This window comes from Marmota monax, unplaced genomic scaffold (genome assembly GCF_021218885.2).
Source record: "Marmota monax isolate L192 unplaced genomic scaffold, Marmota_monax_Labrador192_F-V1.1 WCK01_AAM20220418_F8-fsc00076, whole genome shotgun sequence".
Taxonomy (NCBI): domain Eukaryota; kingdom Metazoa; phylum Chordata; class Mammalia; order Rodentia; family Sciuridae; genus Marmota; species Marmota monax.
Window position 1 is genome coordinate 684,129 of NW_026692843.1, and position 23,041 is coordinate 707,169.

The 23,041-nt window shown below is 52.0% G+C and overlaps 1 protein-coding gene across 4 annotated transcripts in view; it reads left to right on the forward strand.

The window, feature by feature from the left end:
- Window positions 1–2,271: 2,271 nt before the first annotated feature.
- The window catches only part of LOC124095606 (deleted in malignant brain tumors 1 protein), a 38,692-nt gene continuing 17,922 nt past the window's right edge, over window positions 2,272–23,041 (forward strand). The window contains exons 1-10 of one of the 4 annotated variants that reach the window (XM_046448806.2): window positions 2,272–2,338; window positions 6,338–6,364; window positions 7,078–7,107; window positions 10,748–10,783; window positions 13,702–14,025; window positions 16,854–16,886; window positions 17,426–17,455; window positions 17,532–17,561; window positions 17,643–17,672; window positions 20,247–20,573. In XM_046448806.2, coding sequence (XP_046304762.1) covers window positions 2,278–2,338; window positions 6,338–6,364; window positions 7,078–7,107; window positions 10,748–10,783; window positions 13,702–14,025; window positions 16,854–16,886; window positions 17,426–17,455; window positions 17,532–17,561; window positions 17,643–17,672; window positions 20,247–20,573 — 928 coding nt within the window. In that variant the 5' untranslated portion in view covers window positions 2,272–2,277. Of the gene's footprint in view, window positions 2,339–2,841; window positions 3,427–6,337; window positions 6,365–7,077; window positions 7,108–10,747; window positions 10,784–13,701; window positions 14,026–16,853; window positions 16,887–17,425; window positions 17,456–17,531; window positions 17,562–17,642; window positions 17,673–20,246; window positions 20,574–23,041 lie in introns of those variants that run through there. The other 3 variants (XM_046448809.1, XM_046448808.2, XM_046448810.1) reach the window with 3 other exon arrangements.

Genomic DNA, 23,041 nt, shown 5'->3' on the forward strand with positions numbered 1-23,041 from the left:
GACAGGGCCTCGCTAAGTTGCTCAGGGCCTCGCTGAGCTGCTGAGGCTGGCCTAGAACTTGTGATCCTGCTGCCTCAGCCTGAGTTGCTGGGATTCCAGGCATGAGCCACCATGCCCGGCTTCCTTCTGTTCACTGTGTCAGTGAAGAGGAATCTGGGCTGTGGGGCTCTGTCTGACCTGCCTTGAAACATGCTCTGAGCAGTAGGAGGGAGGGGCAGCAGTGAGGGCTGCTGCCCAAGGGCTGTGCTCCCCAGAGCTCTCCTCTCCACACAGAGGAGGCCTCTCTAACAGAGCCTTACTAAGGGGCAGTGGGACAGGAGGGGTGCCTGGTGATGAGCCCAAGGCACCATGTGGTGGCAGGTGGCAGCGGTCCAATTGTGTTTGCCCTGCATGCCCAGGACCACCCATCCTTTCTGACCCACTGATGGCACCCATTTCCCACTTAGAACACCTACCTGGGCTGGCTTTGAAAGGACAGCTAGGCTCTCTCCACTTCCTTCTCCCTGGGGTTCCCTGAACAAGAAGTTCCCAACCCCTGTCTTGGGATTTTACTGCTGACCACCATGGAGAAAAGAGGTGGTCACCAAAATAACAAAAATGGGCTTCCCAAGCCATGCAGTTGGGAAAATCATCCAAGGGGGATGCTCAGGTGATCCAAGAGCTTGATGACTCTCCGTGGCCTCGGGACCAACTGACTGGGAAGCCTCTGCTCTCATTCCCACACAGCCCTGGAAAGTCCCTCCTGTGCTCCGCGAGTCTTCTCAGTCTCAGTCGCTGGCTGACCTGCTTGCCTTTGGCATTTCGGCTTAGGCACCACCTCTCTGAGACTGCCTCTGCCATCTGGCTAGATGCTTTTCTGTAGGTCTCCATAGCAACGTGTGCGAGTGTACCATCTGATCCAGGTCTCAGACCAGGCCCTTGCCTCTGTGTGGGAAGGAGTCCTCCACCACTTCCTGCTGTCAGGCACGCATTGCTAACCTATCACCGCACTCTTCTTTGATGATCCCAAACCCAACTTCAGAATCATGGTCAGCTCAGTACTCCAGGATTAGTCTTAGGCTCCCTAGCACGTGTGCTCCCTATTCTCCTGTCACCTGATACTTTTCAACTGTCATACTGACAGCAGGAGAAGAAAACACTGTGGGCCTGCCTTGCAGAGATGTGCTTTGTGACTTTTATCTGGATGCAGCCAGAGGCAGATGTCCAGTCCTGAATCCAAATGGTGGCTGACATAAACCTGGGTTCAAGATATCCTTCTAGAATGTAACATGGAGACTAGGGATTGATAGCACATGGCGAGAAGTCAAGGTCCTTCTGCCAGGGAGGGCCTTGCTCACCCTCATGGTGTAATAGATGACCCTGCAAAGCCAGCTGCTTCTCCCTTGGGACTCCTCACCCATAGAGTGTGTCTCAATACAAATGCAATGCAAGCAATCTTCTTGATAGATGGCTGGGGATTGTCAGAGACTGGGGGTACAGACTGGGGGATCTTGCAAAGTGAGGTGGTATTGACATCACCAACCCCAAGGAGAGGGATTGTGTGCAAGGCAGCAAAGCTTGGAGGCAGGTTTTGTGAGTTTTCGAGGCTCCTAGCGTCACACAGTGTGAATGCCAAGAGCAAGAAATCAAAGCCGTGTGAAATGTTTGGAGGTGGTTCAGTGTGAGGTCATGTGTTTCTCAGCCCCTGTGTGATGGAATTACCGTGAGACCTAGAAGGTGGTGGCCGAAGCCAGAATGGGCCCATGGTCTCTGTAGAATGACCCTTCATGCCTTCTACTCTCCAGTCAGGTCATCAAAAATGTCATCTCTTTCCTCTGAGCCTAGGGTATGCACACAAGGGCAACCAGAGAAGGTCCTGCCAGGACCTGTCATCCCAAAGAGATGCTTTGCCCCTTGGCACCATGTCCCTTATTTGCCCAGCAACCCACATCCTGCTTCCCACAGGTTAATTCAAACTCTCCAAGATGAAAATCCAACTCGTTTTCAGGGAGCACTTGGGAGTCTTCGAGGCTCACCTAGAAGGAAGTTGGAATTGGTATCTCTAATGTCAGAGCTTTTGCCGTTGGCTGGGCCGGGGCCAGGTTGTTCATACGGCAATCAATCAAACACACCTCAATTGTTCCTACAGATTAGCCACTGACTTAACAAAGTCCTGTCCCTCCTTCACATTGATTTATGGTAGCCATAGAAATATACCACCTGGGGGACACGCCTCATTCATCCAGGAACCTATAAATATCAAGGAATTTCCAATCAAGTTGAGAGGGACCCAGCAAAATGGGGATCTTCACTGTCATCCTCCAACTTTGTCTTTTGTGGGGTCCAGTTCTATCTGCAGGTATTCTGTTTAATTGTTATATTCTTTGATTGTACTCTTGCAACCCCAAATCCTGCCAAGTCAGATCTACTCTTTTAGTAGATCAAGGGACTTCATCCCTTGGGGATTTTTGTACTGGGGAGAAGGTGGCTCTTTGATGATCATAGTCAACGTTTGCCAGTGTTTAGGAGGAATCCTTCTTTTTTGTTTTGTTTGTGGTTAGGAAATTCAAATGGTTGTTGTAGTTAGAAAATGCCAATCATATGTTAATGTTTTCAGTGAGTTTTTTGATGGGGAAGTGACTGGTTGAGCTTAGGAAAGTCCCTAAAGTTTAGGAGAGGGGTGTGTGTGTGTGTGTGTGTGAGAGAGAGAGAGAGAGAGAGAGAGAGAGAGAGAGTGTAAGAGGCCCTAAAGCTTCACCACATGGGGTAAACAGTTTGTATGCAATGAAAACAGGCAGGAAAGATTCTCCTGGAGATGCTCCTGTGTGACTTCTCTTTGCGGGTGCGTCAGGTGTGATGACCTGTATCAGCTGAGCCAAATCGGGTCAAGGAATGATATGCCAAGGTTCCAAGGCTGTGTCGACCACCAGCTGCTCAAACAGCCGGGCTGAAGCCCAGCTACTTGAGCACAACTTTGAGTCTCAGAGTGTCAGATGATCGACAGGGCCACCGGCCGGTCATGGTGATGGTTGAATCTCGGTGTCATTTTGCGGAGATGCTGTGAGAGCAAGAACCGACACCTGTCTGCTTGCTGTCTTCCTGCCTCTCTTTCCTCTGTCCCCCTGTCAGTCTGACTGGCCTCTCTTCCTCTTTCCCCTCTCTCTCTGACCTCTGGCACCTCATCTCCTTACCTCTCTTCCTCTGCCCCTCCCTCTTTCTTCCTTCATCTCTTCCTCCTCCTCCTCTTCTATCCCCCTCCCATTCTCTTTCCTTCGATGAATTTGCCGGATTCATGGATTCCAGGAGGCGACGTAAAGATCACAGATAACCCAGAACTCTGGCCAGCCCAGGCTTGGTGGGGGGAGCTCTGAAGCTGAAGGTTCATTTGGGAGATGGCATTCGTGAAAGCAGCACCCCAAAGTCAAGCCTCAGGGCCCACAAGGTGTGGTGAGTGTGCACATGTGGTGGGCAACTGACTGGGGACAGCCACTGTCCTCTCTTGTCAGGAGGCCTCAGGTCCTGCCTTGGGGTGTCTCCTTTGATCACATAAGAAAATGGGAGGCTGGGCCTCAGTCCCTGACTTCATGGGGACAGAGTTGCACTGGCTCTGAATGGAGGCATGGAGTCAGTCAGCCCTGGAGGACAGGGAGCCAGGTGCCCCATCCTTATCTAAAAAGGGACAAAAGGCAGCAGTGCTCAGGGACCGGGGGGGGAACTGGTCATCATCCATCCACAGTGCGTGCCCGTGCTTGTGTGCAGAGGCGGGAGTCACCCTCTACCAAGGGTGTCTTGCTTCTCCAATTTCACCCTGCTAACCACCACAAAGTTGATGCCATTATCTCCACACTTCAAACAGGGAAACTGAGGCTCAGAAAGGTTATGTGGCTTGTCCAAGGGCCGCAGCTGGTAGGAGATGGGGCCAGGGTGTGAACCTGAGCCAGGTCTGCTAGCCTTTGGGCAGCAGTGTGGCCACAGCCCTCACTGCTCCTTGTAGGGAGCAGAGATGAACAGGGGCCTCTGCTCAGCCCTGGGGCCCTGCCATGGCACGTCCCCTTCTCAGCTCTGTCTCTGTACAAACTCTTGAAGAACAGGCAGGGTATGGAGGCTTGGGCTGGGTGGAAGTGGCCGTGGCCCCCAGTGTTGGTCCCAGTGATGTCCTTGACTCTGTCACTGACCTGTGTGGGGCCGCTGCTAGCCTCAGCTTCCTCATTTGTAGGTGGGGTTATGTTCCTGTTCTACACAGGGTGTGAGGAATGAGGGGCCCCCGGCAGGGTCTGGCACATAGGGGCAGCCACAGACCATGTCGGTCAGCGGTCCCGTTCCAGGCGTCTCCTGACATTTTATCCAAATGTAATTTCCAACATGCAATGTGGGTCTTGGATTGGCTCCTGGAAAAGGAAACTGGAGGGACCCAAGTAAGGTCTGCAGTGTCGTCGGTGGACGTGTGCAGCGCGAGGAGCTGTGAACTTGAGATGTCATCGAGGGGGTTGGGCCACATGGGACTCTCCGTAGTACCTTTGCCATTTGTCTTTAAGTCTTGAATTTGTCCAGACATTTTTGCCTTCACTTCCTTTAGTCCCATCTCTTCCAGTCCAATGCTTTGCAAAACAAGAAGGTAGTCTCTGCTCCTAAGCGCGTTCCTGGCAGTCACCTTCCCACTCGGCCTTTCTGCACTGCGGCTGGATCACAGCCCTTACTAGTGCCTTAAAAAGACGGGAGATCTAGTGGAGAGACCTCAGGCGCTGTGAAGATATTTTTAACATAGGTGACGTTTGGATGGGGGACTTTTGAGTCACTTAAATAACGGTCCAGTCTAGTCACTCTTCGGTACAGTTCTTTAATCTTCTTAAATGTGCAAACACACCACCAGGTGTGATGAAACTCAGCCGCTGCAGCTGCCAAACGCTGCCGAATGAGAACAAAGCCCGAGGCTTCACCTTGGGGTCCAGAGCAAGCGCAGCAGCCTGGTGCCCAGCATCCTGGACCCCACAGTCTTCTGTGGATTTTCAGGTCCTCACGCCCGGCTTGCCAACACCGTGGGTCGGTCCCCCACAGGTTCCTGCTGGTTTCTGCCTCCACCTTCTTGTTTTTCTGGACAGTTTGCTGCTGCTCTCTCCCACCACGAACACCCCACTGCCGCCTCCCACACTCTAACCCTCGGCCTCCAGCCAGCGGGCCTCCAGCCACGGCCTCCCCGCTGGCTGCTGTCAGCACCTGAGCAGTCTCAGTCTTGCCCTCCTCTCCTCCACGCCCCACCAGGCTACATCTAACTTCTCTTTTTCAGGCCACAGACCTTGTCTTTCCCTGAAATAAGCTGCACACATGAAGACAGACACACAGACAAAATCATTTGTACACACACTCTCACCTACAAACAGATACATCTGTGGACACACAGACACAACTTCACATCACAGATAATAGACACACAACGATACACACAGGCACACAAGCAGACACATACACACACTCACGTATATCTCACACTCACAAAGCATCTCACATACATGCTTACACACACAGACGTACAGACACAGGGGTACAAGCAACAAACAGGGTTGGGCCACATGGATAAAAACACAGCAATGGGTCCATGGGCACCTGGGTGCCACCCACATCCTCCCACAGCATCTTGGCTGGCAGTGCTTCTTGCACTAGACAAGATGTTTCTAGGGATGGTGCTATGCAGGAAGTCCCTGGAGGATTGGGACCATGCCTTGCCCACTCAGTGCCTAGCCCAGCTCCTAACAGGGTGCCTGGCTGAATGCTCCAGTGCCAGGCCTTGGCAGGGCGTGCCTGGGACCCCCCAACTTTATGCCTCCTGCTTTGAAATACCAAAATCCCCGGCTGCTCGATTCCCTTACCCAAGATTTGCAGTATTTGTTCCTGACCTACCCCTCCTCCTGCACACCATGAACCACCTCTAGGTGACTACGTACTGTGTGCAGTATAAACGCTTATAAATCGTTGTCACCCTATACTGTTCAGGGAATAACAACAAGGAAAAAAGCCTTTGCGTTCTCAGTACAGATGCACTTTCCCCCAAGCGTGTTTGATCCACTCTGTTGAATTTGTGGAAGCGGAACCCAGGGGTACATTCTGCTCTTTCAGAGGGTTCTGTCTTTACGACGAATTAAAATGGACCCTCTTTGCCTTAACTTGGCTTTGGGCGGGGGAGAGAGCAGAGTTGTCTAACACACCTGCTCAGGTCAACGTGCTGGACCCTGATGTCAGCTGACCATTGTGCCAGTTGCTGTCTCTGCTTCAGAGTCAACTGTATGGCTTCACAGGAGGAGTTGTTCAGGGTCCCTGTGGGTGAAACACAAACACATCTCAGTTTTCTTTTGTTTCATTACAGGTACGGAATCAGATGTTTTGACACCTGGTAAGTACTTTGAAAAGAATGTTCTATATTAGATGGTAGTGTTTTCCACCCTATTTACCTATTTTTGTCTTTCAAATAAAAGTCACCTCACTAAAGGTGTGATTTGGTCCTACAGAAACGCAGAGGCAATAGAGACCTCCTTCAGCCATAGCATAAAAGGACCTCGTGGGATGCAGTTATGTTCTTCAATTTTGCTTTGCCTCTGCCTCAAATTTCAGGGCACACAAGAATCAGGTAGAATAATTACATAAATGCAGGTCTTTGCATTCAACTCCTTCCCTTGAGAGAACTTGATTTGGAGGCCTGAGGTGGGGCTCAGGAACCTGCAATTCTGCAGACCCGTACCTAAGGCTAGTCTGCCCACCACACTTTGGGAAACCCTCCTGCTTGGCTAGAATGAGACTTTGGTATACTCAAGATGGTTATCGAAGCATTACTTTGCTAAGAATTTCTAAGGAAAGTGGCAGTGTGTATGTGTAGATATTTTAATTGCTAGCTATTTTTGTTCATTTTATCTGAAACTATTGAGTGCCTCATCTCCAACCCACTTCCTTCATGTGTTGTACAAACATGTTTACTAAGAATGCCGGAGGCACACTCGCAAGATTGGACCACAGCGCCCCCTGGCAGGATTGTGAGGCAAAGCTGTAGATCACAGAAATGACTTCCAAATGGTGGGACCCTTTTCTAAGACACCTTTGGTTTCTTTCCAGATCAACGGTACCTGGTGACTACAGAGTATGGTAAGACCTAATCTCTCTCTTTCTCTCTCTGTCCCTGGGGTTGAACTCGGGGACACTCAACCACTGAGCCACATGCCTAGCTCTATTTTATTGTTTTATTTAGACACAGGGTCTCACTGAGTTGCTAAGCGTCTTGCTGTGGCTAAGGCTGGCTTTGAACTCTCGATCCTCCTGACTCAGCCTCCCAAGCCACTGGGATTACAGGCATGTGCCACCGCACTTGGCAAGACCTTTCCTCTCTTTACTCTTCTTTCCACAGTTTTGGTTATTGCCTGGGATGGTCAGCTCTACTGCTGCTGCCATTGGCTAGTCAGGACCGCAGAACAAATGCCCAGGGATGGAGTGGGGACAAGTGTTGTGGATGCCAAGTCCCTGGCCATGTCCCAGATGCACAGTTAATCCCGTCTGTCATTTTCCTTCCTTCTTTTCTCTAAACCATTTGCTGGATAAACCTAGCTTCAGCCTAGTGTCAGAAGAGACTTGAGAACAGCCAGGGCGTCTCCTTCTGTACAATAAGGGCCATTATCTCAAAGACAATTGACCTCTGTGAGGCACTTGTTATGTCCCTAGCACAAAATGGTTTTCATACATTAAATGAGTTACTATATAACAAGTATATGACTACCTGTCACAAAGTAAGTGCTCACATAATGCATATAGTAAATGAAATCTTCCCAACACTTGAGGTAAGTATCGTTATGCTTATTTTTCAGATATGAAAACTAGGGAATTTTGGGGTAATTTGCCAATACTTGTAAGTTTAAAGTCACATGGCTGGTGAGTGGCAGGGCAGAGATTTGAACCCGGAACTGGAACCCTGTCTGTGGCTCTTGTTAAGTGAGCCCCCCACATGCACACACTTTCTGCATTGACGTGTACAGACCTTTGTGACCGAGTTTTGATGTGTTAGGGTCATCTAGGACAAATGATCCCTGGAACTCTTGAGCTATCCCCCTTTCTAAGTCATGCCTTGAAATTTGCAAACGTGAACTGGGAGTCGACTTGAGAGGCCGCTTTTTGACTGACCTGAGTAGGGTCAGGCTGAGACAGGAACACATCATCCCAGGAGTGCCAGAAGGGGTGGTCATAAAAGGGGTGAACAGGCCCAGAAAACACCTCAGGAACACCCAGGAAACAGTCCAATTGGCCTTTCTTCCCTTGTTCTCTGAACATCGCCTGCCAAACGAAAGCAACCACCTTTCCCCTTACCTTGCACCTCACTTCAACCTGTCACAGATTTCTCAGAACCTCAGATGACCACGGAAGAGCCACAGTCAGGATCTAGCTGCTGATGTCAGATGTTGGCCGAGATCCCTCAGGACCCGCTGTGTATTCCCTTGACTACATCAGCGTGGCTTTCCACTGAGGGTGATTTGCAGGCATCGTGCTGCAGGAGCAGGGCACCTGTGGATTCCCCAGCCGTGGTGGTCGTCGTTACTGTGGGAGAGGAGGCTGAAGGGTTGGGCGAGGCCTGCTCCCGACACACGCCATCTTGAGCTTGACCCTGGGGGTGGTGGAGAGTAAGTTGAAGCAGTGTGAGCAGGGAAATGGCTTGGACATGTCTGCTCTTTGAAAAGGTTCAACCCGGGGGCCTTCAGTGGAGACAGACGAGTCCTCTGGGTACAGAGGGCAGAGTGAGCTCTGTTGGGTCTGAATGTGGTGCCTGAGAGAGGGAGGAGCAGAGAGAGATCACCTGGATCCCTGGAGAAGGCCAGGTTCAAGAGGGTGAAGGTCTAACCCAGTGATGGGTGTGGGAGGGAAAGAGAAAGGGGCCTGGGTGCTCAGTGGAGTGGAGCTGAAGAGGAGCAGGAATCGGGTGTAACGTCAGAATTCCAGCCCAGCTGCTGCCGTGGGGCAGCACTGTCAATCCAAGGAGAGGAAAGAGACCCTGCTGGGTTTGGGAGAGTGGGATGGAGATGGGACATCCTAGAGGCCACTGAAATTTTGGTGTGGAGTTCAGGGCTGGGACTGTCAGGGCTGGGTAGGACCTGAGTGGTGGCTTTGGAGGGTCCTCTGTGTGGGGAGTTCTCAGAGGACATGAGGATCTCCAGGGGGAAAGAGGGAGGACGGCAAAGACAGTGACATTTAAGGTCCTGAGGGGGAGAATCAGTGATGGGGACAGCACAAGGTGCTCTAAGAATGAGAAAAGGGAGCGCTAGGTGGCGTAGGGCAGGGGGCAGAGAGTGCCAAGACCCGGGCTTCCCGCTGTGTTGATGCAGGTTTACCTGTGAGGCTGGTGAATGGCGGTGACCGGTGCCAGGGCTGGGTGGAGGTCCTGTACCAAGGCTACTGGGGCACTGTTTGTGACGACAGCTGGGACACCCAGGATGCAGATGTCGTCTGTCGGCAGCTCGGCTGTGGCCATTCCGTGTCAGCCCTGGGCGGGGCTCACTTTGGTCAGGGCTCGGGGAACATTCTCCTGGGCGCCGTGTACTGCTCAGGAGGGGAGCCCTACCTGTCAAGCTGCCGCCATGATGGGTGGTACAACCACGAGTGTGGCCACAGGGAAGACGCGGGAGTCGTGTGCTCAGGTAGAGCAACTATCAGCGCACCGCAGCCACCCCAAGGCCTAGCCCCTGTGCGCGTGTGCACGCGTGTGGGCGGGCTTGCATGCGTGTGTGTGCACGTGTGTGCATACACTTGGCAGTTACCTGCTCTGCCATCAGTGGTTCCTTATTTGGTGGTAAAGGATCTGAACTACTATCCCTTTCACAAAGACCCTGAGGTCAGAGGGATCAAGGGACCCGCCTATTGTCCACAGCTGGGAAGTGATGGAGGCCAGCTTCAGCCTCAGAGCTTGCTGATGCCACCCCACAGTGGACTGGCTCTGATGAGGAGCAGCATGACCATCACCAGCCTAAGTGGCAGTTTCCCTTCCTCTAAAGGTGGGGAAGGATGGGCCAGCCGCTGGTCCTTACTACTTAAATGTGAACTAAAATCACATCAAGGTTTGGCCAATATGTTCTATTTACTGGGAATTAAATGCTAACACAAGGATGCTCACACCATGGGTGGAAAAGAGAGACCCTGACCCAGCCCAGCACATCCCGGGCTGCATCTCCTGGTTCACACGGTGCTGGAACCTGTCAAACACCAAGGGGTCTTACTGCACAAGAAGGCTCAGGGATGCTGGTCTATTGTGTCCCCCAGAAGAGGGGTTTCTATTAGACTGTCCATTGGCACTTACCATGTGGTCTGGACTGTGCAGTCCAGCTCTGCAGGGTGTCACTGTGACCCCACCTAAGAACGGTTGCCCTGAGGGAGTGTTGCCCAGAATACGACTCTGGAAACTGCCTTTCTCCCTGGGTGGGGTCACCTTTTCAGGAATATCTGAGTGATGGCAAATAGTTATCATTTCAGGGTGTCATTTCAGGTTTGACGTCTGAACTGGTGGACACTGGAAGCAGAGGAGGGAGAGGGTGGTGACAAGAGCAAAAAATGCTTGTAGGGGCATCCTGGGTGACCAAGTGACAGATGGGTGTTGGGTTTGACAAGGAAAAATATGCAGCCTTTTCGCAAAGGAGGGGGCCTCAGCGTGCGAGCTTCCAGCCCCTGCTCCCAAGGCTGAGAAAGCAGAAGACTCCCTTCCTGAAGTGAGGGCCGGCACCTGACCAATGTCCTCTCCTCTCTGCCTCTGCAGCTGCTTCGAGGCCCTCCACGACACTCCCGACAGAAGGTAATGTTTGTCACGTGGGATCCCTGTGGGCTCAGGCCCCCGTGAACCTAGGGGTCCATTTCTGAGGGTACCTGGAATGGGGTGATCAGCCCTCCTTCTGAAGAAGGCCTCAGGCCTGAGTGGACCTCTCTCTCACGGATCATGTCCCTGAGGCTGAGAGGCATCTCCAAGGATCTCTAAGGTGGAACCCTGTGTCCTGTCCTCAGGGGTCTCATTGCTGTGCTCAGTGCCCTGTGGTTCTCACCCATCCATGCTGACCTCTGGCCAGCCTCAGGTGCTGGATCTTGGGTTACAGAGCCCAAAGAGCCAGGTACAAACCTGCTCAGACCGCATCCTCACCCACGCCCTGTCTCTGAGCCCCTATCAAGCCACCCTGGAAATCATGATCCTTCAGACTGTGGGCATCAGAGGCCCTTTTGTTCCCCTGGGGGCACCTCAGTGAGACACCTGGGAAGCTCAGTCAACACAGCCTGAGACTCTGGCAGTATGGCCTTAGGGAAGGGAAGGCACGTCCCACTTCCCATTTCTTGATAAGCCAAGATCAAGGGCAATCTTCATCCCAAGGCCTCTGGCCTGCCCAGGTGTTGGCAAGCGCAGCGAGGAATGCCAGTGATCTGTGTGTCAGGCCAATGGGGTGTCCCGGATCTTACCTTCTCTTTCTCTTCTCTGTGGTTAAGGACATAAATGTCACAAGAGCTGAGGGTGAGACTGGCTTTATTCAAACTTAGCCACAACCCTTCCCAAGAGTCCACATTTTCTTATTTGCAGGAGCTCCAAGAGGAGAACCTGTTCCCTTGTCTGCCGTGGTTTCCTTTGAGGACCTTGTTATGTAATCGAAACGGCAGCTGGGCCTGAAAAGTCCTTGGGTGCAAATGGACCAACTAGGGATGAGCGTGAGGGAATGCAGGGGCCGGGCTGATCTGCCTGCGACACAGGACAGGGCTTACTCAGAGCTGCCCCTCCACGTGGAGGGTGGTCGACTTTCTTCTAGATCCAGGCATCTCATGTAGAAGCCCAGGTGGGTCACTTGGACCTGAGAGCTCTGGTGCAGCAGGTTAGGATGGCTCTCCAGTTGTCTCCTCTCCAAGCCCTGGCACCAGTCAGCTCTTGTCTTTGGAGCAATTTGAACACATAGATTTAGTGTCAATAACTTGCTTTAAGGGGAAACATTAGGAGCATTTTCATGAAAGCAAAAAACAAGTCAAGCATGCCCTCCAACCCCATTGCTATTCAATATTGTTTTGGAAATACTAGCCAATGCAATCAGACAAGAGAAATCAGAGGGACAAGAGTAGGATAAGTTATTTTTGGTTCCATCCCCAGAAGTTCTGTACAGGTCATATGTAGGTGTGAACAGAGATATTTTCTCCCTAAATAGCCTTTTAGGCCCAAGGCTAGACAGGTTTCTTAAATTTCTCATGCAGCAAGACAAAATCCAGATCAGGAATGACATCTCAATAGATTTCAGTTTACTTCCAGGTTTTTTTTTTAAATTTTTTTTTTTAGTTGTTGATAGACCTTTATTTTATTTATATATATACGGTGCTGAGAATCGAACCCAGTGCCTCACACATGCCGGGCAAGTGGCAACCGCTGAGCCCTAGCCCCAGCCCCACTACTTCCAGGTCTTGATTCTTCTCCGAGACTTATCTTTCCTGTTATTTTTTTTGTCTTATTTGCTTTTCACCTTTTACAATTATAACACACAGAGCCAAAAATAGCAAACTCTGAGACCTCCTTTGCAATAGGTAATGAATAATTTTGTATGAGTCCCTCTCTGTAGGTCACAATGCCAAGTATAACCATGGGTTTGGCTTTTCCTCAGGAAACCTTTTAGGGATAGAGTGATCGGTGTGTTGCAAATGCTTAGTGCAAGGACTGATGCCTTCTCAACAGAAAGCTTGGCAGTCTCCTTCATCGCTCATTTCCTTGTAGATGGGAAGGAATCAGTCAGAATATGGGGGCCTTCAAGAGCCTGTGTACTTTGGGACAGAGATCAGTGGAATCATTTCTCTAGTCTAGCGTGCTAGCTCCTCCATATCCATGGCTCTGTACTGACCTCAACCATTCTGCCTATAGAATCAAGAGGAGCTTGTGTAAAATACACTCCAAGTCATCCTTGGAGCCCCAGAAAGATGCCAGAGCTTCTCGCAGGACATCCTAACATCAGCAGGCTTCTGTTTAGCAGGGGCCTCATGTGTCCCCTGTAGAGGGAATCAGGCCTCTGCCCAGGCCTTTACTAGAGAAGGGTCATGTTGAATGATCTCTAGAGTCTCTCCAGCAAGCAAAGTGGGAAGGATACTTCCTACCATCTGGAGGCCAAGCATAATTCCTTCACATGTTCACTTCTTTTCTGCCTCCTGCAGATACAGTGGCAACAGGTCTTTTTCCCCCACTCTGTCTCTTTGGGTCACAATACTGTTGGCTCTCAGGTTAGTTTTGAATCAAAACAAAACGTGGGGTTAGAAAGATCAGAATAAGATGATCTTCCAGAAAAGTCTCCAGGTATATGAGGGTGGGACTGATGTCCTGTTTTAGGTGGTCCTACTCTAAGTCATCTCCAGCCTTTGATGTCACTGGGGATCCAACTGGCTGGGTCATCTGTACTTGAAGGCCTTGGTGGCAAGGTTGGCTAAAATCCAGGGCAGACTCTGCACAGGTCATGGCAGTTGACAGAGCAATGGCCATTCTCACGTCAAAGGACTATGGAACTGGAATGTGCATCCCAAAGAGGTCAGGGGAATGAGGTGTCACAGGGTGGACCTTTACAGGGCAAGGTGTCCAAGGCCCAGGATGTGAGTGAGCTTCAAATTTCACAATGGAGCTTGGCCCCTGGGAAGTGGTATTGTCTGCATATAACTACACAACCTTGGCCATTACGGAACAGCATGGAATGAGAAATCATGTGTTTTCTCTAGGAACTATATCTGGATTGGCCTTGAGGCTGGTGAATGGTGGAAACCGATGCCAGGGACGTGTGGAGGTCCTGTACGGCGGCTCCTGGGGCACTGTGTGCGATGACGGCTGGGACACCAACGATGCCAACGTGGTCTGCAGGCAGCTGGGCTGTGGCTGGGCTCTGTCTGCCCCAGGGAATGCCCGGTTTGGTCAGGGCTCAGGGCCGATTGTCCTGGATGATGTGGCCTGCTCTGGGCATGAGTCCTCCCTGTGGAACTGCGGCCACCGAGGTTGGCTCTCCCATAACTGTGGACACCAGGAGGACGCAGGAGTCATCTGCTCAGGTGAGCCTCTGGCCCCGCTGGACTCTCACCTCGTGAATGGACTCTGATCAGAGCCCTGGCCTTGCTCTTCATGTCTGAGTCCTGGCTCCTGGGTGGGGACACTATGGTTCTCCCCTTGATCAGACAGGTGGCTCCCGTGGGATGTGTGCTGGCAGGAGTGACGTCAGGCTGAGCTTGAGAAGGACCCCCTGGGCTGGGAACTGCCCCTCAGGCTGGGTGAGGCCTCCTCACAAGGGCCCCAGGAGGTCCCTGCTGCCTTGCACCTCCCCTCCCTGAGGAGCCCCTCCACTGCCCGTCCTGTGAGTGCTGCTCTCTGACGCGCCCCTGTCTCACTGACTGTCCCCTCCCCTCCTCCTTGGTCCACAGGGTCACCTGGCCCAAGGTGTCATTCTAACTGGCCCATCAGTCGGGCCCAGTGCCCCCTTTGCTGTGGGTCTACAGACATACAGAAGGGCATTGGCTTTCCACAGTGGCCATTTCCCAGGGAACTCTGGGGTGTGTCATGGCACCTGCTGAGGTGCCACCTGTGGGGCCACCTGCCTGGGCAAGACAGCTTAAAGGGGAGGCCCTGCCCCAGGCCCCTGCAGTCCACAGATAGGACTCTCCAGACCCTCAGAACTGCTGGAGATGGGAGGCCAGGGCTGCTGCGGTCATTCTCCTCAGGATGGTCAACTGGGGAGACCCTGGGAGAAGGGAGACGAGGAATCTTCACCCACTTTGGGGTGGGTGTGGGAGTGGACAGGGGCTGCCCTTGTAAAGAGAGTGTCCGTGGGAGGCCAGGTTGGTTAGTGTGAAACCCACCCCCAGGAACTGCTGTGCTCACCTGGAACTTTCTGGGCCATGTCTCTGCCTCCCCCCAGCTGTCCACGTGAGATGCCTCCTGTGTCCCAGTGATAGTGAGAGCACTGAGACCTTTCCTGGGGACAGGTTGTGTCCATGGTCTTAGGCAGAGATTGTGGGACTCCCAGCAGTCATGGGTGGCCTGTCCTATCCCCAATGCCACCCAGTGCCTGCTCTGTGCCACAGCACTGAGTGTCCTGCCCAGGTTCGCAGCACCTGGCAGCTGAGGAGAAGGGGAGCCCTGGGTTGATGTGGCATCTCGGCTGCTGCATCTTCACATGAAGTTTTAGCCTCTGACATGTGACCTTGGACCCTAGCCTGGGCTCTGTCCCTCCTAGTTCACTCTGTGATGCAGGGCTCCTGGGGAGGCAGAGAAACCCATTTTGCACATACGTTAAATCATGCTAGCAATTTTTCCATGTGCAGAGATGTATTTTTGGTCCCATGCATTTTTCCAGACTTCATGTCTGTGGGCATGGTACCTTGGCGTGTAAATCTAATATAAAAATTCTGAGTTATGTCCTTAAGCAGACTGCCTTGCACGTTTGGGTGGTCCATTTTGTCTTCAAGTGGGTATTTCTTTCATTTCTCTCCACTGATTTCTTGAATAGTCTTCGCAGAAGGATGGAAGCGTGGTTGCTCTCCTCCACTTTCTGTAAAGCAGTTTCCTGGGGGAATGGATGAGGGAGGCTGGAATGGTGGATATTTGAGCCCTGCTCCCTACTGAAGGTCCTTCCCTTTTAGAAGATTCCTACAGCAATGGCTGAGCCTCTAGGCCACGCTGACATTGTGCCTTGTCAGTGGCACCTGTAAGGAGAATCACAAGTTTTAAACCAATAGGCCTCTGCCTGGTCCCTCTTCTGTGATTCCATGACTAAGAGAGAGTGCCTTAGGCCAGGGCCAAAGCTATGCTGTAGATATCTGCTTTAAACCCTGAGTCCTGGAGACCAGCAGAGACAAAGCTCAGATTTCTGAAGTGTGACATCAATGCAGATAGCCACTGAGCAGGGGCACCCACACGACCCACGATGATGGGGGAGAGGGAGGAGTTCTTATTCACAGGTGAACAACTTCATGCTTGAACATAAGAAAGAACTTCCAGTGAACTTCCAGTGTCTTCTACATGAGCAGTTGATGCGGGTTTCAGTCAGGACTCAGGGGACTTCTGTCCCTGGAGTCACCTCACTTGGTCCCTCTGTCCTGCCTCACATTGGGGCATCCTGTTCCACCCTCAACTTTTCCTCCCTCTTTCTTGGGGGGCTTTGCTCTTAGAGAGACTTTCTGACATGTTAGTGTCCTCACATGATGGTTTTTGTGCTTTTCCCATTTATTGGAAGTCACTTTAGTTCTTTGCTGAGAATCGGGTTTGGTCTTGCAGTTTAGCTCCTGGTCTGGGTTGTTAATAAACTGTGAAATCAAGACCTTACACACCTTGAAGAAGTGTAAAGAAGAGTCAAGGAGAAAAGCCCCATATCCCCTCCTCCTCCCCCTCGGGTTCCTTTACCCCTCTGAAGGGGACAGGGTGAGGGTGAGGGTGATGCAGCACAGCGGGTGAGGGAGGCACCTGCTCACTGAGCCACATCTGCATCCAAATGCTCCATTGGGAAGGGAGGTCTTCAGCTGAGGCCACCCCTGTGGGGTGGTCCATCGGGAGGCTCCTGGGCTATGACTGCAGATGGGCACATGTGCATGACTGACCTGTGTTCTGGGGCCCTGCTTTACTGAGTCAGTGGCTAAAAGCCACAAGGTGGAGGAAAAGTGGGTTGAGCTCAACCACCACATCTAGATAGGGTCTCCCTCCCCTTGAGGCTGAAGGGGACAGGATCTGCCTGGACACCTCCAAGGAGCATCCTTTGGGCAATCAGCTCCCCCTTTGAGGGAAGGGACCAGCATGAATGAATGCCTGACCTGCTCCTTATCTTCCACCTGAGTCCCAGTTTTGCCGCCTCCTGTGTAATACATTGGATCCAACCTTCTCTCTCCCACAGGTGTCCCGTCTTCCACAGAGACTCCCACCCCAGGTGAGTCCATCTGCCTCCTCACTTCTAGGTGACCCTCACTCCTTGCTCCTGTTCACAGCTCCAGCTGGTAGCTCTGAGAGGGTCTGTGGAGTGTTCTAGCAGCAGAGCCCACAGAGTGTTCATCCTCCTTCCTAGCCTGGAGGGACAGGACAGTGCCAGCTCTGACCTGAGTGTTGAGGAGCAGTCAGGCAGTTCCTGGGCCACTGCTCCTGGAACACCTCCTCTGGCCAAGACTCGTGTGGGAGGGGAGCACAGGGATTTTTCATGTCATATACCTCAGGCATGTACAGAGAAATTCTTTTAACCAGAGAGCCATCCTTCAGAAAAGCTTGTAGCTTCCCCTGGGACTGTGTACCTCATTGCCATGGTGGAGGTGATTCAGGTCATGGTCTTGCTCACTGAGGCTCTCTAGTAAGGCTTGTTCTCCCCCAGGCACAGAACTTCTCTGACCACCTGTGCCTGATTCCAGCACCAGGTCCCTCCCCAACCTCCACTCCACACCCCCTGCCCTTCTAAGGTGGCTTTGTCTTCCTTCCCAGGTTGGTGGCCTAGAACAACTCCCATCTATGGTAAGCATTTTTGGATTAAGTTCAACCTTGACCTCACACCCCCTGCTTCCTAATCTGATCTTGTTTTCCTTTCCAGATTGGTGGACTACAACAACTCCTTACTACGGTAAGCATTTTTGAATTAAGTGTAACCTTGGCTCCACACCTTTGCCCTCTAATCTGATTTTGTTTTCCATTTCCATTTCAGATTGGTGGCATCCAACAACTACTCCCCCTGGTAAGCACTTTTGACTAAGTCAAGGCTTTGAACTCTAAGTGACAGCTCAGATTTGGGGGATTCTTGGACCTTGCATGAAGTCTCTCAGAGGACTTCTGTCCCTGGGGTCAGTGGGAACAGCAACACTCCAGCAGCTGCAGAAAATGGATCAACGTCCCCACAAATGACACACTGGCTGCTTACCACCTCTTCCACTGTGAAGGGCTCCCTTCATCCAGCTGTTGTGCATTGTGCTGTAAAAGGGATCTGAGTCAGGATGCTTTTGTTGTCAAGTGACAGGAGCCCAACTCAAAGTCAGCTAGAAAGAATTTGTTGACTCACTTGTGTAAGATGCATACTTATAGATCAGGGGCTCCAGGTAGAGCTAGATCTAGAAGTTTCTGAGGTGCCTGTTCCCCTCGAGTTTCTTAGGCACACTGTTTCCATGTGCGGGGTTCACCCTCAGCTTGCTTTTTGTGAGTAGGGGAACAATGGTTGTTTGAGGCCCAAATCTATACCCCACTAGGTGAAAGAGCCCATCAGGCTCCATAGGTCGGACCAGTTTCTCCCAGGGGGACTCATATTGAACTTGGTGGCTCCAGATCCCTCTGCGGAGCCACCTCTGTGTGCTGGGATGGTCCAGGACATTATGTCCTCCTTCAGAGCTGTAGGGAGATGGGGAAGATGTTGGTACCAGACTCTTTTTGGAATTTGTAGTATGAGGCTTTGGGGATTTTTTTAATAGTAAATTCCTTTTGTATGTAAATTTATTAAACAAACAAAACAAACCACAAAAAAACAAAACCAGAGCAGCAGCAGAGAAAGCCCTCCCCAAGGAGAGCCGGTTGTCGTCCCCCTTCCTGTTGACACCTGTCCTCTCCCAGGTGTCCTCCCGTGTCTGTGCGCTGCTCCCAGCTGTCCTGTGTCCCTGGGTGAGAGCCTGAGCTGTCAGTGGAGTGTCCATGGAGGAGTGCAGAGGCCTCTCCATGTCCTCCAAACCTGTCCACCTGTCTCCCGTAGAGACCCTAGGAGCACAGCTCCTCCTGCCTGTGGCTCTGTGATAAGACTGGGGTCCTGGACACAGCAAGCCCGGGACGGGAAAAGCGCCCACACTTTCATTGCGCCTCCACCCTGACATCCTGGCTTCCCCGGTCTTCTGAGAGGGTGACAAATAGTGGGCTCTCCTGTTCTCACACCAAACCCACATCAGCAGATTCACACCCTCCACGGGGACATGCCTGAGCTGTGTTAAGCTCCCGAAGGTTCCCTTGGGCTCAGGGCCCAGGGCGCTGCACAGGTCCACGGGCCTGGAGATGACCACTGTTTGCCGTTAATGAAGCAGAGGGGCCCATGTGGGCTGTGAGAACCAGGAAGCTTCTCTCCCTCAGAGGAGAGACTGGGAGACACTTGATGGTGGCCTGAAGAACTCGTCCAGGGCCTGCTCCTCTTTTTTTAATTTCCTAATACAGATTTTTATTTCTCTATAAACTAAAAATTGTCTCAGGGTACAGGAGTATGCATGTATTCATATATGTCCACTATGTATATACACCTGTACACACATGTACACAGACGTGTATCATGTGGAGCTCCCATTGATACTATTTCCCTTTTGTTACCTTATCTTGGTAAAATGTATATATAACATCAAGTTTGTTATTTTCTTTTTATCCTCCGTATTGTGGGTTCATTCCAGGGCTTTCCTCATGAAAGGCAAGCCCTTACCTCTGAACAATGTTCCCCAGCCCAGATTTACTGTTTTAGGTTATATAATCTAAAATTTTTCCATTTACCTTTTTTAAATTGTGCAATTTGGTGATATTAGATACATCCATGGGATACCATTACCACCATCTAGTTCCAGAACTTTCATCCTCCCCAACTAAAACCCCACCGACGTGTCCCAGCTCTTACTCTTTCCCAGCTTCTGGTAAGCCCAGCTCTGCTCTGGGTGTCTGCATTTGCCCCCCTGTTTATTTCCCGTGAATGGAAGCCCTGGCTCTCTTGGCTGCCTTATTTCATTCAGCAGGTTTTCACTTGCATTTGGCATGTAGGAGCGTGTCTTTTCTTTTCACTGCCAGAAGCCATTCCGTGGTAGGAATATGCCACCTTTGTTGACCCATGTTCTGTTTACCCATTCACCTGTGGATGGCCACAGGTCGTCTCTGCCTGTTGGCTGTGTAAATAGTGCTGCCAGAGCAGGCACATACAATTTTGGCTGGGTTGCCTGTTCCTGGTTCCTCTGTGTATAGACCTAGAAGTGGGATGTCTGGGTCCTATGCTGATTCAGTGTGTCACTTGTGGGGACGTTGAACCATTTTCTACAGCAGCTGGAGTGTTGCTGTTCCCACCGGCAGTGTCTGAGGGCTTGGTCTTTCCATATGTCCCCAGCAGTGGTCATGGTGTATCTTGTTCATCATGGTGTCCTGGATGGAGTGAGGTGGTATCTCATTGGAATTATTCCCCCCAGTACTGGGGTTTAAACCCAGGGCCTGGTGTATGCCAGGCAGACACTTTACCACTGAGCCACATCCCCAGCCCTCTCTTAGGGATTTTGACAGCACTTCCCTAATGACAAATGATGCCCATCTCTAGGAACAACTGATTTCAGTTTGGACCTGAGACTGGTGAATGGAGGTCACCGGTGTCAAGGCCGGGTGGAGGTCCTGTACAGAGGCTCCTGGGGCACCGTGTGCGATGACAGCTGGGACATCAACGATGCCAACGTGGTCTGCAGGCAGCTGGGCTGTGGCTGGGCTGTGTCTGCCCCAGGGAATGCCCGGTTTGGTCAGGGCTCAGGACCGATTGTCCTGGATAATGTGGCCTGCTCTGGGCATGAGTCCTACCTGTGGAACTGCGGCCACAATGGCTGGCTCTCCCATAACTGTGTACACCCGGAGGACGCAGGAGTCATCTGCTCAGGTGAGCCTCTGGCCCCGCTGGACTCTCACCTCGTGAATGGACTCTGATCAGAGCCCTGGCCTTGCTCTTCATGTGTGAGCCCTGGCTCCTGGGTGGGGACGCTGTGGTTCTCCCCTTGATCAGACAGGTGGCACCCGTGGGATGTGTGCTGGCAGGAGTGACGTCAGGCTGAGCTTGAGAAGGACCCCCTGGGCTGGGAACTGCCCCTCAGGCTGGGTGAGGCCTCCTCACAAGGGCCCCAGGAGGTCCCTGCTGCCTTGCACCTCCCCTCCCTGAGGAGCCCCTCCACTGCCCGTCCTGTGAGTGCTGCTCTCTGACGCGCCCCTGTCTCACTGACTGTCCCCTCCCCTCCTCCTTGGTCCACAGGGTCACCTGGCCCAAGGTGTCATTCTAACTGGCCCATCAGTCGGGCCCAGTGCCCCCTTTGCTGTGGGTCTGCAGACGTACAGAAGGGCATTGGCTTTCCACAGTGGCCATTTCCCAGGGAACTCTGGGGTGTGTCATGGCACCCGCTGAGGTGCCACCTGTGGGGCCACCTGCCTGGGCAAGACAGCTTAAAGGGGAGGCCCTGCCCCAGGCCCCTGCAGTCCACAGATAGGACTCTCCAGACCCTCAGAACTGCTGGAGATGGGAGGCCAGGGCTGCTGCGGTCATTCTCCTCAGGATGGTCAACTGGGGAGACCCTGGGAGAAGGGAGACGAGGAATCTTCACCCACTTTGGGGTGGGTGTGGGAGTGGACAGGGGCTGCCCTTGTAAAGAGAGTGTCCGTGGGAGGCCAGGTTGGTTAGTGTGAAACCCACCCCCAGGAACTGCTGTGCTCACCTGGAACTTTCTGGGCCATGTCTCTGCCTCCCCCCAGCTGTCCACGTGAGATGCCTCCTGTGTCCCAGTGATAGTGAGAGCACTGAGACCTTTCCTGGGGACAGGTTGTGTCCATGGTCTTAGGCAGAGATTGTGGGACTCCCAGCAGTCATGGGTGGCCTGTCCTATCCCCAATGCCACCCAGTGCCTGCTCTGTGCCACAGCACTGAGTGTCCTGCCCAGATTCGCAGCACCTGGCAGCTGAGGAGAAGGGGAGCACTGGGTTGGTGGGCACCTCGGCTGCCACTTCTGCACATGAAGCCATAGCCTCTGACATGTGACCTTGGACCCTAGCCTGGGCTTTGTCCCTCCCAGTTTATTCAGGGATGCAGGGCTGCTAGGGAAGCAGAGAAACCCCTTTGCTAGCTAGTTTCCATGCTTACAGGTGTACTTCTGGTCATGCGCATTTCCCCACAATTCATGTTGTAGGCTTGGTACCTTGACATGTAAAATCCCTATTGAAACTTTGCAAGTTATGTCTTTGGCCCACTTCCTTGCACATTTGGGTGGCCCAGTTTGACTTCAAGTTGAATGTTTCTTTCATTTCTCTCCATTTTATATTGTTGTTGATGTCATTGGTACCAGGGATTGAACTCAGGGGCACTGAACTACTGAGCCCCATCCCCAGCCCTATTTTGTATTTATTTAGAGACAGGGTCTCACTGAGTTGCCTAGTGCCTCACCATTGTTGAGGCTGGCTTTGACCTCGAGATCCTCCTGCCTCAGCCTCCTGGGCTGCTGGGATTACAGGCGTGCACCACCACACCCAGCTTTCCTTGATTTTTGAATAAAGTCTTCACAGAAGGATGGAAGCGCGGATGCTCTCCTCGACTTTCTGCAAAGCAGCTGCCTGGGGGAATGGAGGAGGGAGGCAGGAATGGTGGATATTTGAGCCCTGCTGCCTGCTGAAGGTGCTACCTTTTTAGAAGATTCCTACAGCAATGGCTGAGCCTCTCGGCCACGCTGACGGTGTGCCTTGTCAGTTGGCACCTGTAAGGAGAATCAGAGTTTTAAACCAAACAGGTCTCTGCCTGCCTCCTTTTCTGTGATCTAAAGAGAGAGTGGCTCAGGCCAGGGCCAAAGCTATGCTGTAGATATCTGCTTTAAACCCTGAGTCCTGGAGACCAGCAGAGACAAAGCTCAGATTTCTGAAGTATGACATCAGTGCAGATAGCAACTGAGCAGGGGCACCCACCCGACCCATGATGATGGGGGAGAGGGAGGAGTTCTTATTCACAGGTGAACAACTTCATGCTTGAACATAAGAAAGAACTTCCAGTGAACTTCCAGTGTCTTCCACAAGAGCAGTCATGTGGGTCTCTGTCGGGACTCAGGGACTTCTGTCCTTGGGGTAACCTTACTTGATCCCTCTGTCCTGCCTCACGTCGGGGCATCCTGTTGTACTCTCAAAATGGCCTCTGTGTTTTGTGGTGGGCTTTGCTCTGAGAGGAAGACTTTCTGACATGTTACTCTCCTCATGTGAAAGTTTTATGATTTTCATAATTTCTTGAAATCATCTTAGTTCTTTGCTGAGAATCGGGTTTGGTCTTGCAGTTTAGCTCCTGGTCTGGGTTCTTAATAAACTGTGAAATCAAGACCTTACACA